The sequence below is a fragment of the Daucus carota genome, chromosome 4, assembly GCF_001625215.2.
Source record: "Daucus carota subsp. sativus chromosome 4, DH1 v3.0, whole genome shotgun sequence".
NCBI classification, from domain to species: Eukaryota; Viridiplantae; Streptophyta; class Magnoliopsida; order Apiales; family Apiaceae; genus Daucus; species Daucus carota.
The window spans coordinates 41766709-41781946 of record NC_030384.2 but is presented as its reverse complement, the minus strand read 5'-3'; the positions used below and the strand labels follow the sequence as shown (position 1 = coordinate 41781946).

The following is a 15238-nucleotide window of genomic DNA, read 5'->3' as shown; positions in this document are numbered from 1 at the left end:
TAGTTAGCCGACTGTCTCTGCAGTACACAGAAAAACAGGATACAGTGAGGATGAATTACGGTAATGCCCCTCACTTTCGGTTTAGAAGGATGATTAATTAGTGGGTGGGGACGTAATTAGGAGCTCCGCGTGTGGGGATTGTTACGTGATTAATTGGTTGGAGAGGGCCGTTTTGGTCATTGGGAGAGATTATTTTTTTTACCGTTGGAGATTTTAGGATTGTAAATATCGTGAAGGAATCACGCGGTGATTTAGTGCTTATTAGTTATTACGGTGGAGAGAATATGGAAGGAGTTTGTTGCGTTGAGGTTTCATCATTTTCTTTTGACAGCTAAAACTGGCATACAACGTGTTCATACATAGACTTACTATGTCTATTGTCTCGCGTTCCGTCGGAATCATTGTTTACGCGTATTTTGAGTTTTTATAAATTATATTTTAATAATAATTTTTTATTTTTGATAGGAGTTTTAATATCAAAATTTATTTAAAATAAATATTATATAATTATATAATTTTGTAAAGGGTCTTAAAAACGTGTCAAAATATGATATACACAAATATTATTTTTTTGACAGAAATAATATATATAGTTGAATGGGACAAAGAGAGAGTACTCCTTACGTATCTATTTATTTTTCTCTTTTAAGATGCCGGATTGTTCATAACATGAGACAAATTAGTGATTTACGTCAAATTTATTTATAAGACTGACTGTAATCATGAGTGATATTGTTGGATTCATTTTCATAAGTATTTTAATACGATGAAATTTTTATATTTAATATCAATATGAAATCAAAGATATCACCGATCTATGTATTGACAGATGTGATAAAACCAAATAGAAAAAGTATTAAAAAAAGGAGTGTTTATTATTTTATGACGTGTACAACCATATGTGCAATCACGGGTTTTCATAATTTTAGAATAATAAAGTTTAGTGGCTGTGTAATATAAACATAGAAATTAAGCGTGCGGAAATGATAGCGTCCTTATTCTACTAACCGAGACAACTACTAATAACTGGGTGATGTGATTTATAACTAGATTGGTTAAATATTTTACACGGAAATGCAATTTTTCTTTATGAGTTTCTTATATCCATGGGAACTAAAATAGTAATGTTTCGAGTGTTTCCCCAATTGAATAAATGCAAGTCTATAACACCAAACTAATTAAGATTGGATGATGATAATAACAGTGAAAGATTTTCTATATGGTGAAATTATAATTTAAAATTTTAGACTGTGCTCACATGAATAAAATTAAAATTTATATTACAAATATAAGTCGTTTAGGGAAAATTATAAAAAATTTATTATTTTATTCTAAACTTTTTGAATTAAAATCTAATTATTTTTTAAGTGTAAGTCTGTGACACCAAATTCATTAGAATTGGATGATGATAATAATAGCGAGAGTTTTGTGCAGTACAAAATCATAATTCAAGATTTTAGACCGTGTTAACTTAAATAAAATAGAACTTATATTATAAATATAGGGATGATTAGATAATATATATATATATATATATATATATATATATATATATATATCAATCGGAAATGCTTGTTCAACTTTTTTATGTTTTTTTACGATTTTCATCATAATAAAATATTCAAATACACATATTTCTGAAATCTAATTCACATATTAAAATTTCATTAGATCCAAATATATAGAAGTTGTATATTGAATATGTTTGTTTTTTTATCACATAAAATATTTAGAAAAAATATCAAATTCGTCGCTTGTTTGATTCAAATATATCAAATTAATCACTTATTTTCAGTGTTATAAAAAGTGCAAATCAATTCTGAGCAGCGGGACCTTCTGGCGCTTAAGCGGTCAAACGGATACCTAATCAAAATTTTGAAAATCATTTTCAACTAATATAACCAGAGAATGATGAGATATCAAATTTCTCATGAGAAATTGACATAAAATAACTCTACGTCTTACTCTCTATGCTCCAATCATTTTTCTTACAATTTTCTTTTTAGGAGTCCAATCTAATTTTTTATATTTCAATACTCATCAAAAATAGTATATGAATTCCAACACTTCTCCACTTTTCTTTCATTTTCACACTACTTCTACTACATTATTCATTTTTTTATTCATTACAAATCAATGGATTCTACTACATTTGTATATATTTTTCTGACTAACAATAAGATTTTATTGAACATAAAACATAAGAACACAGTCGGGACAAACCCCCAAACTGACAACTAGAACCTGATTGTAAAACAAAAATCAAGCTAAACAAATAGCCGCTTTGTTTTCAGATTACTTAACAGATAGAATATAAATATTCTTGATAATAAAAATGATTACAAACGTTTCTCGAGCAATCCAGTCGACACCAACATCACTGAAAATAGTGGAATCACAATTGACCTGCGCACATAAAAAACCGGTGATAGAACATTGTTAATATCCATCAGCACCAACTGAGGTTGGGGGTACAAATGCCCCGTATATTGAACAATCCTTTGTTATGCGAGGTGAGCTCTCGCGATAAGTACCACAATTCCAGATTTGAAGCGGGTTGCCCAGATCTCCCAATATACCGTAGAAATAATTCTTCACGCAATATGACAATGAATCAAAAACGCAATAAGACATACACCCAAAAACTGGGGACAATCAACAACCCAAAAAGATGGGTACGGTAACAAGATCACACCCAAAAAGATTTAGATCTCGATTTTATTGAAAATTATTATAATAGAAATTAAAGATATAGAAATGGAGGAAACCGGATGAGAGGACGGATGGGATGAATGTGATTTTGATGGAAGAAGGGGCCGGTGAAGGATGGATGATAACTATGAATGGCGGCCGACTCTCATTAGGGTTTTGAGAATTGAGAGAGAAACAATTATATATTTTTTAACCGATAAGAAATGGGACTATGGGAGGTACTGAGCATGTAATAAGAAGGGTTCGCTCAATTGTTAAACCTTAAACAAAGGGTTAGTTCAATTGTTAAACCTTAAACGAAAGAGCAGTAGCGAATACTACCTCCATCCCAAATTAGATGTCCTCGTTGACTTTGGGCACGTAACTTTAGGTGCATTGACCGTCTACTTCCGAAATTTATTTTTTTACTTTTTCTTTTATAAATGAAAATTTCATATTTTAATTTTTATTTGCAAAAATAAAATTTTAAAAATAAGTCACGTATCTATGCGGTCAATGAACCTTAAATTGTGTGCCCAAAGTCAACGGAGCCATCTAATTTGGGATGGAGGGAGTAGCAATTAGCAAGTGGGGGGTATGGTTGTAACCTTACAAAAGCTAGTGGTAATTCCAGGAGTTGGATAGAGGGAATAGACAGTTGGGGAGATGGAATTAATGATAGGTGCGGTTGTTGGGGTCAAATCTTCACTCACTGTACACCTTACACATGTTGTACTACGTACACGCTGACAGTTTATGATGCTCGATCTTGTAAACCCCTGTTTGTCCTTTTAATTAGTAAAACAAAAGGAAAAGTAATGAGAGACCAGTGACACTGACCACCAAGGCACCACCAATACACTCTCTCCTGCTTTCTTTTTTCTATATACTTCCGCGTTGCACATTTCCACCTTGATATCGGTTTAGCATTGTGACAGTCAGTTTGTCCGCTCGTTCACACTCATAGTCGACCGAATTATACTGTTAGGAATTCTTTTCAATTGTATTTTGAATTCAATGTTATATGGATATATATCATACATTGTTATATAAGGGTTATGTTGGAGGGTTCAGGGAGAGGGAGGGACAACCTTGAAATCATTACCTTTTCTAGCATTAGTCACGTAGTCTTGTTTATGTATTATATTTTAAAATTATTTTTGAACACGCACAAAACGATGCAAAAAACATGTATTTAGATTTAAATTCTGAAAATTTATGAAAAATATAAAGTCCTGCAGCAGAACTTTAATGATTCTATAGTTCTCTTTTGAGCGTGACCGTGTTATATAATTCTTACGATTTAAGTTTATTTTGAATCGTTGGCATCTGACGACTTTTATCCAATTGGAGACATTATTCTTGTTAACGATTTAAGTTTAGATCGACGACTTTATAAAATACTACTATGTCCTTATATTTTCCTCAAAATTAGGTATATAGATATTTGCATCATTTCCTCACAGGAGAATTATAATTCTTGTGTTTTTTTAACTATGCTTCGGGTGTTTTTTTTCTGTGGTTATATATTAGGCCTTAGGCGATTTATTATTTTATTGTATCCAAATAACAAATGGAGGAATAGCCTTATCCATCTTATAATTGCTCGGAGTATCTATCATCACGCTCTCTGTCACGCTTAGATGATCATACAACTGACGCCTGTGGCACGACAAGACCACATTAGAGCAAGTCCAATAGGTGTGCTAAATCAAGTCTTAAATCCAAAAATAGGGAATATGGGATAAAATTGCACTCCAACACTATGCTAGTGATGTGCTAAATCACTAGCACAAGCCTCCCCTTCCCTATTTTTAGAATATGCTAGCCACTTCTAAACTATTTTTATCATTAAAATATTCATTTCCCTCTCTCCTCCACATCATTTCCCTCTCTCTTTTTCCCTCTCTCCTCCACTATTTAATATTATTATAATAATAGGGAATGGATATAGGGAGTAGTATTGGAGCTCATGTGCTAAATCTTGTGCTAAATCACTAAGACATATTATTTTATAATATTTTTAGGGAACCTCTTAGCATAGTGTTGGACTTGCCCTTAGTCATTAGCTCATCCATATATACCTTATGTGGCATTTAACATGGAAATTCAAAGATACTTAATAAATATTACGTTCTTTATTTTTAAAAAATTGAGTTTTGACATTGACACATATTTTTTAATACATTACATAATTAGAATTGATATTTTTTAAATTTTCATTACAGACTAATATACAAATCTTATTTTTATTAAGAAAATAATTTTAAAATGTTAATATTAATCATGTAATTAATAATCTTAAAATCGTGGGTAATATCAACTTTCGCTTAGAGCATCTCCACATTCACATATTCTCTAAATATACACTTCGTCTCTGTGAGTGTCTTGAAACATGTGACGCAAAGGTTAAGAAAAATATTATTTAAAAGAAAGGTATAAAAATGAATAAAAGAGCATGACAAATTATTATTTAATATATAAAATGAGTGTAGTTGATGTAGTTAAATTTTGTAATTAATTTTTTTATTACATTTGAAATGTATATAATTGAGAGAACGTTTTACAAAAGAAAATTATATAAAAATTAACGGGGCAAAGAAAGTAATAAATAATTAAATTTCCAAAACATAAGAACATTATATTGAATGACAACTCCAATAATATTTCAAATTTGTGTTTCATATTATTATTATGATATTAAATTTAAAATTTATTAATAAATAATAATATCAAAAATGTGGGGAAAGAGTGTGAAAGAAGTGGAAAATGAATATATAATCATTAAAAATAAAATGGTAATGAGTAGCCATTACATATTCATATTCGCGAGAAATGAAAAGTTGATCCTAATTATTTAGAGAATGTCTAGTAATGAATTTGTGTAACATGTTTTCTAAAATTGAAATTTTAGTATATGATTACTAATTTGTTCGATATGCTATTAGGAAAAACGTTATTATAATAATTTAATTTTATTTAAAAATAGAGATGTAATTATTATAATGCATAAATATTTTAGCATTTAAAATTTAAAATTTTGTAGGGAAATCATGACTCTGAATGTAAGAATTATAATTACTGTATGTTTTTTTTTTTGAACAATCAGGAGTCAGGGTATAGAAAGTTAAAACATCCATTATATAATTGTGAGTGTCATTAGTAATATGTTTAGTCGGGTGTAGTCTTAAGCTTTCTCCACCAGGATTTAACTTAATAATATAAAATAATTATATGTAACACTATCAAATATTTATTTTAGGCATATTAATTTTTGTTGAGTAAGCAAGCCCGAATTAGAAGGAAACAAAAATAGCGAGGGTTTTTTACGTGAACTTAAGATAAATGTTTTTTATTAAAAATAAAAAATGAATTAAAAGTCGGAATCAAGTTAAGATTATTAAAATATTTGAAAAAAAAAACAAATGTAATGAAACCAGAGATAATATTCTACACTTTCTATAAATAATTTCTTAGACAAACAATACCAATAAATACATTAAATTTATAAATCAAGGCCGTGAAACACACCATGAATCGAACATTTTACGACCTTTTGTTACTGTAGATCTAGGAATACATTCTCAGCCTCTAGCCAACTCGAGACCATCAATGATGCACGCAAGTAGCCAAATACAATAACAAACGCAAATCACAAATGTCTGTTTTTATGTTTCCATGGTCTGAGGATTCAAAACTTGTATCTGAAGAAACTGCGATGCATGAGCCTAGCTAGCTAGATATATAGGCACTTGATTTACAACGTTAAGCACAAACCTCCCATTAACCCTAGATTCACAATCATTAATCCCATCAATCCATCATTGTTTAACATACTTTCAAATTATGTGCTGCTAATTTTATGTTCCAAGAGGATTGTGATAGTTGGAACAGCCATGAGGATCTGACATTACTATTATTAATCCATATTATTTTAATCACTCAAATCGTACTAATTGACAATAAAGTTATGCTTTTATGTGTCACAAGAGTCAAGACTCACAACATGCCTAGTTGAATAGTTGTGCCATTCAATAGTCCAGAGAAGGAATATTACTAGAATCATGTTGTCCCAAAGTACCACTTTTGAGCTTTCTAGTTATAGGGCTCTCAAACATTATATAGATACCAGATACACGTTATCCTCTGGGTCCAATATGACCCACAACTAACGGCCGAAACACATTTTTTTGAGAAAATGATAATTAAACGCATATGAAGAGATAATCGATGAATATTTATTCTGAATCTGACCGTGTAATATTAGGATGGCAGTGACTCTAATTCAAGATTTATGTCAATGCTAAACTCTTTTTGAGCAAAAAATGATATAAAGTTATTATTTCAATGAGATATTATGTATAATACTTCTTCCATTGACCAAAGTTTGAGTGAATTTTTTAAATATTTTATCAATTGATTAATTAAAAAAAATTGTAGTCGGAAATAACTTTTAATCTACTTTAAAATGTAATTTTCAGTTTTTTAAAATAATGAAAGAGTAACTTATAATCTTTGGTCAAAATATAAAAATGAAATGTGATAACTAAAAAGAGACGGAGGGAGTATTCCGTTAATTGAGCTACTAAGTTTATATTCACTTGCAATGAAAATATGAAATGAAGTTTATATCTAGCATGGTGTTGGTCAGATAAATTGTTTATAATTTTAATTTTTTCAATAGTTTCATTGCTAGTACTATTTTAGCTAAAATTTTAACCTGTGTATTGAACCCAGGTTAATTAAGAGCTAAAGATTCCGTATAAAGAATCCGTGAAAAGTAGTTTGTGATAGGCCCTCCAAATTTTTAAAAGGAAGTGGACATTGTTAAATTAGACATGTAAACAAATTGGGATGCCCGGGGAAGATGACAGCGGAGGCAAAGTGTGCGTAATTATGGCGAGGCTCATGACATCGGGATTGAGGCGTGTAATCATTGTTTGTGCTGTAAGGCATGTTAATTTTGCAAAAGCAGCGACTAAGAGCATCTCCAGCAGTGTATTAGTGTCTTCCTTATAAATATTATAAAATATTGAATCCAAGTGATTTAAGACAAGATTTTGTATTTCAACTCCAACAATGATCCTTATAATTCATTCCTTATTATTATTATAATAATAAATTTGGAAAGAGATTGATAAAAGATGGAAGGAAGAGAGAGAAAATAAGTTACAATAAGAGAGATAAATGATTTTTTTATTAAAAAAATCAAATAAGGCGTGGCTAGTGGTGCCTCATTAGAGCAACTCCAGCAGCTTCCCTATTTAATGTCCTAAGTCCAATTATAAGGAATGTGACATAAATTAGTGCTCCAGCAGTGTCTTAGAAGTGCCTTAAATCACTAGGATCCTTCTTTCATGCCTTATTAATGAGGCACCACTAGCCATGCCTTATTTGATTTTTTTAATAAAAAAATCATTTATCTCTCTTATTGTAACTTATTTTCTCTCTCTTCCTTCCATCTTTTATCAATCTCTTTCCAAATTTATTATTATAATAATAATAAGGAATGAATTATAAGGATCATTGTTGGAGTTGAAATACAAAATCTTGTCTTAAATCACTAGGATTCAATATTTTATAATATTTATAAGGAAGACATTAAGACACTGCTGGAGATGCTCTTAATAAGGCATGAAAGAAGGATCCTAGTGATTTAAGGCACTTCTAAGACACTGCTGGAGCACTAATTTATGTCACATTCCTTATAATTGGACTTAGGACATGAAATAGGGAAGCTGCTGGAGTTGCTCTAAGAGCAGCATCTTAACCCATTCCTTAAATATAATATAAAATATTGGATCATAGTGATTTAGGATAATAATAGTTCATGGGTAGTGGATCTGAATGATTTAGGGAATCACACTAAGATACTGTTAGAGTGAATTATTTTCCCATATTCCTCATATTTTGGTTTAAGACTTCAAACAAGGAAGCGGCTGGAGTTGCTCTAACGCACCTTTATTTATAGGGCATGGGCTCGCAATTGTCTAACCGGGTGGCCGGGTCGATTCCCGGTTCACTTTGACAAAATTAAATGAATTTGGTTAGATCTGGATACTGTAGGCTGGGCCCGAGAGCAAAATCTAATCCTTAAAGATAATAGCTCTTGAACAAAACAATCATGGGCCTGTCAGTTCCCATGTCGTTACAATAAATTTCGATGATATATTTTCTTCTTTCTGTCAACAAAAATACAAGCAAAACTTTTTCAAACATAATCCTCCCTCCGTTTTCAAATATCGTTTGACTTTTTTACACGTATTTTTATATTATTTGACCGCATACTTAAAATCATTGTTTTTGAATTTTTTTTTCTGAATAATAATATCAATCATATATTTTTATTTAAAAAAAAATTCAAAAATAACCATTTTTAGCATGGGTCAAAGGTCTTAAAAATGCGTGCAAAAAAGTCAAACGACTTATATTTCAAAACAGAAGGAGTACCTACCACGGTTACACTGTTACGGGGTGCGTTAGTTTTTCTTTTTTTCATTATGAAATTCAAGGGTATTCAATTGAGAATTGTTTTGAAATCCATTAAAACTTTGCCATCTTGGGGTATTCAATTGAGATTCTAAATTATACTACAAAATCGGGCGGTATTCAATTATAATTTTAAATTATACTTTAAAATCCGATTGTATTCAATTGGGTTTTTTTAAAAATCTATTAAAATCTAGTTGCATTCAAATGCCGATGATTTTTTTTAGATTTCATAAAATGATGATTTTGTGGCATTTTCAGTATATTTTAAATTTTTTGAAATCCCATCGATATTCATTTAGATTTTGAAGCATTGTGCTTAAATCCTATAAACTCTGCGACATTTTAGCAAGAATTTGCTCAAAATTAAAATCATACACAATCTATTAAAATTCACAAACCAAAAAACAATCTATTAAAATTCACAGACTAAAAAACAATCCATTAAAATCTCAATCTCAATCGAATACAATTCCCAGTTCAACTTGTTCTCGTGGACGTGGTCATTCCCAACTACAGTGAACTGACGCATCTTGTATAGGGCTGTCCTTCCCACCTCAACAATTTTGTTTCTCAAAGTTAATGGGCCTCCTCATATCTACATCCTGCCCAAATATATTCAGAAGCCTCATTAGTTTCTCAGTAGTCAGGACATGAGCTATTATTAGATATCTTCCATCTAATTTGGAGGCCCGAATTCCATGGACTGTGTTACGATTTGGTTGATCCAATATTCTAGTATGGGCCATATATGGGAAGCAACAAAATTTTGACTTTTATCACATCTCACTGTTTGTATAGTACTGTAGTACATAACAAGACATGTGATACATGTGTGATGTGTGTGTCCAACAAATAGATTTCTTTAACAATGAGCTAGGACGCTTAGGAGTACTTAGAAAAGCTGAGAATGAAAGTCATTGGCTGGAATAGAGAGGTGTGGTGGAAGAGTAGAGGGTGAATAAAGTTAAGCTGGCGATATAGGCATATAGCTTTGGACGCAATTAAGGGATAAATGTGTAAGCAATGTGCAAACTTTTACTTTATGTGCATTTCAAGTCCAAACTTATTCTAATCAGATTTGTGCAGCCAGCAAGCAATAAGGCTGTAGTATTTCCGTAAAGCCACAACTGAGCTGTATTAATTGGATTTTATAGCATTTCGTAGTTACGAAAATGGATACACAGATATGCCATAAATAACAAGGAGTGATGAGACTGTGACATTCAAAACGGAGATGAAGAACTTGGTGGTCTCTGCTTCTATGGAGACTTTAAGTATTTTCGATTTTAAATTAGAAAATGATTATTTGTGTTAATAAGTCAAAAGGCAAAAATTAATTTGAAATTATAAATTGACTTAAAACTAGAAATTGACAGGTCAGTTTATTTTATTGTATAATTTTTTTTAATAAAAGTCAATTTCGACACTAAAATAAATAAATTATATAGTTCATTATTCTTAACTTTTTAATAAGTAATAAATCATCTGTAAATTAGAATAACCCAACCAAATCGTAAATCAACTACTCCCTCCGTCCCATTTAGATGTATACATTTGTATCGGGCACGGAGACTAAGAAAAGTGTATAAAGTAATGTAAAATAATAAGAAAGAGAAAGAAAAGTAGGTAAAGTGGTGGGACCCATTAATATTTAAGTGATAGATTTAGAAAAGTAGATGAAGTTAGTGGATGAGTGGGATTTTTATATTATAAAAATTTACTATTTTAGGAAAGTTTTGAAATGTATAGAATTGAATGGGACATCCCGAAAAGGAAAGTGTATAGAAATCAGAGGGACGGAGGGAGTACTAGTAGTATAGTACTCCCTCCGTCCCACCAATTTCCTATAGAATGGGTTGGGCACGGAGGTTAAGAAATGTGTATAAAATAGTCGAAAATAGGAAGAAAAGTGGGTAAAGTGGTGGGGACCATTGATTTTTAATGTATAAAAAGAAGATAGTGGAGTAAAAGCAGTGTGAAAAGGAAAGAAAAATGGAGAAGTGGTGAGACCATGGACTATTTTTGGTAAGTTTTGAAATGTAAAGAATTGGGTGAGACACCCAAAAAAGGAAAGCGTAAAGAAATGGGTGGGACGGGGTAACTCTTTCTTTTAGATGTATTCATCAACTTGGATTTATCTGCTCATGCATGAGTGTAAAGTACGTGCGGTGAAGTTTATAGATAAGACAGCCTACCCTCCTTGTTCAACACGTCTCTCAGAGATAACAGTTTAGCTGTCACTTTCACTCCCCTTCCATCTTCTTTTTTTCAAATGTATCGTGTCACCATTTTGATCGATTTTAGTTTGCATACAGTTTTTGTGAATCACCGCCCATTAATATCTTGGCTGTGTCTCGTTTCGTTCGTTTCGTTCAACAGTATTGTTAAGTTTCGCATGTCATTCTTATCGGTTATCACTGTTTTCGTTTTTACTTATATCAAGGAAAGTTAGGCAAAAGTCATAATTATAAGGAAAAAAAACGAATAATTTATTCAGACCTCAAAAGTCTTTAAATTATGATATAGATATTAGTGACAATACTTTTTATAAATTTACAGATTGCAACTAGAGCCCTCCTTTTTTTTGGCTCAACACATTTAGAGCCATTTAATAAAACTGTTATAAATAACTCTCTAATTGGCCCAACAAATATTAATTAAATCAAAGTTTCTTGAAATCAGATGAAGGTAAATTACTCGTAACAATATAATGGAAATACGATCTATTTATATATAAAATCTGATATATAATTGTCCTAGAAAGCACTCTTCTATTTAAAGTCGATCTTAACATAAATCCTCCTCTTATATAAAGTCTAAAAATACATGAAAATATATTATTTATCTTATTTTTTGTTAACATTGATTTCAAATTTTATATTATACTCAAAAATAAATATTATAAACCTTTCTTATTTAAACTATGACGTAATCCAAAATGACTGCATCTAAGAATTAAAATTTGAAATCAAACTTTTGGAATCATTTTTAAATAAAATTTATATATTAATAGTATTTTATATATTATAACTAAATTCTATGTATTAAGAAATTTGATGATATTCATTATTATGATATCTCGGCACTTTCTTTGGTGCAACTCATGTATATCACATATATTATAAATGAATATTTATATTATAAATAAATATTTAAATTGACACTAATAATAATTTTTGACGACAATTTTAAAAACATCAACCACAAGAAGGGTATATTTGATTGTGTTAAAGATAATAAACATTAATAGCAGTTGATATTCTTTCAATCTATTTCAAAAAGATATCCTTTTCTTAAAAGAATTAGAAAAAGTGAGTTTGAAAGAAGGCCGCTCGTTTCTTTTATACACCATAACTATCTGTATGTATCAGCTTTGCCATTAACAAAAGATGATAGTCCGATCAGTATACGTTTACATCGTAACCCTAATCCTCTTTTTAGGCACCATCTTTTTCAACTTCTCCGGCGATTATCTCCTCCGCGACTATATTTTCCGGCGACCTCTCCCCTCCGTCTCCCTAGAGAATCACTTCGATCTTAACCAGTCCTATCTGTCACAACTGCCGCCGCCGCTTATCCCGTCGCCGTCAATCCCGTCTCTCTCAATTCTCTTCCCGGAATGGCAAGTCCTCGTCGTACTCCCGCCGGAGCATAGTTACACAGATTTTAAGGACCTGTTTTGCATTTTTCCGACTAATGAGAAATCACCGGCAAACTTCTCCGGCGCACTGCCGTTTCCGACGCGGCCGTGTTTGATATGCGAGCTTCCGACGCGTGTCCGCCGGAGATTGCCGTTTCCGGAGCCCACACTGGTCAATTCGTCGGTGATTAGGTATCCGCCGAGGCTAACGCCGGTCCCTGACCTCCTCCGGTGGGATTTCATCGTGTACGATGTCCTGTTCACCAAAAACGACGTCGTCGTGTTTGTTAAAGGCGTAAATAGGCGCCAAGGAGTCAACAGGACCCCACAGGAATTCAACTGTGTGTTGGGTGATAACCTGGCTAACGCAGCTCGCACCCCCGTGACTAGCTCACTCCAGGAAGTGTTTCGTTGTCACCGTCCGGATTTATCGGACGTGTCAACTCTCGTTAGAGTCTCGCTCGAATTCACAGCAGATAAAACGGTGATGCCTTCTATTGCGTACGAGGACCCCGGGCGCAAGTTAGCAGTAGCGAAGCCAAAGTCGCTATTGTGCGCATGTACCATGGTTTTCAACGTGGCCAAGTTTTTGAGAGAGTGGGTAATTTATCATTCGAAAATCGGTGTTGAGAAGTTCATATTTTATGATAATGGCAGTTCTGATGAATTGTACATTGTTCTGGAAAAGCTCGTGGAAGAAGGGTATAATATTACTACGAATTTTTGGCTATGGCCGAAGACTCAAGAAGCTGGATTTTCGCATTGTGCGATTAGTCAAAAAGACGCGTGTACATGGATGATGTATACTGATGTGGATGAGTTTGTTTACTCGCGTAATTGGGCTAATTCAACTATTCCTTCGGAATCGATGTTACGTTCGATTTTGAAAAATGTGAGTTCGAAAGTAGGCGAACTTATGATCGGTTGTCACGAATTCGGACCCTCGGACCAGAAAGAGCATCCGGCGTTAGGGGTAATGCAAGGGTATAATTGTCGAAAGAAGATGGAAAATCGACACAAGTCAATTGTGTTGCTGGATGCGATTAGTGATTCTTTGAATAATGCGGTGCATCATTTTGATTTGAAGCAGGGGTACAAGGCGCGGAGGTTAAGTGCACGAGAGGTGGTTATAAATCACTATAAGTTTCAAGCGTGGCCTGAGTTTAAGGCTAAGTTTAGACGGAGGGTTTCGGCGTATGTGGTAGATTGGAAGCAGGCTCTGAATGCGAAGTCGAATGATCGGGTACCGGGCCTCGGTTTCTCGGCGGTGGAACCGAAGGGGTGGCCGCAGAAGTTTTGTGAGGTGCATGATAATGAGTTGAAAAATTTGGTGGAAAGATGGTTTGGAGTTAGAACTGTGACTGGATACCATATGGCTTGGGAAAGAAGATGAAGATGTGGAATGAGTAATTGTCAAAATGTAACGAAAGTAATAATAGAGATAGAGTAGACATAGTGGGAATTGCACTGGATATTACTTTTACATTTTCGTTTATTAGTTAGATACAGAAGATTAGGAGATACAAGGATCCTTGCACTTTTTCCCCAGAGATTATATCAGATACTAGTGTTTTTTTTTTTTTTTTTTGCATTTCTAGTCTACATTGTTTCTTAAAACTAAAGATATGTTCATATGTCTACTGTTATTTTTTTTGATAGTCAGGCCGAGCTTTATAAATTGCTCGCTCGTGATCAGCTGAAACAACAATAGTTGTTCATAGAGGGTGAACGGGCAGAATTGCATTGTCTTGCTAAGTCAGTTTGATCCGTTTCAGATTCAACGGAATCAATCCGATGGTCTGCATGGTGTAGGTGCAACTCCTTTATTTCTCTTAGCAAGTTGAGGTTCAAGTATCTCCGGCCTCCAGGCTACAATACAACCTTTTAAGCAAAGCTCTGTCCTGAGCTTGACAGCCAGAGATGCTCGGAACTCAAGCCGAGCGACCCGAGTTTCAAACGTGACGTAATTCGAACCGAGGTTAATCGAGTTGGACGAACCGGCTCGTTTAACATAATCGAGCCAAAGTCTCTATCCGAACTTGACTTGTTTAATTTTACGAGTCGAGTCAAGCCACTTTTTAATATTATAGTAACTTATCAGATCTCAGGACTCTTATCAGATATTTTGATCACCACTTTTTAATATTGTAGTAAGTTGATAACTTATCAGATAGTGTTTATATTGATCACCACTTTTTAATATTGTAGTAACTTATCAAATATCAGGACCCTTGTTATCTAAGAGATGCTTGTCATTCTCCCTAGGCAACAAGAACATTACCTGAACATAAAGTTCATTATATATGGGTGGTGTGTTTTAATAAGAATCCACTTGAAGTGAATCTTCCTTCAGCAAAGAGACAATTTATACTAGAACAGATGTTAGATCCTGATCACAGAATCATTAGAAACAAG

General features: G+C 32.8%; 1 protein-coding gene across 1 annotated transcript; it reads left to right on the top strand.

Moving 5' to 3' along the window:
- Positions 1-12454: 12454 nt before the first annotated feature.
- LOC108216568 (glycosyltransferase family 92 protein Os08g0121900) lies at positions 12455-14402 on the top strand. Its single transcript, XM_017389361.2, has one exon. The coding sequence runs from the start codon at positions 12573-12575 to the stop codon at positions 14214-14216; it is 1644 nt and encodes a 547-aa protein (XP_017244850.1). The 5' UTR covers positions 12455-12572; the 3' UTR covers positions 14217-14402.
- The last annotated feature ends 836 nt before the right edge of the window (positions 14403-15238 follow it).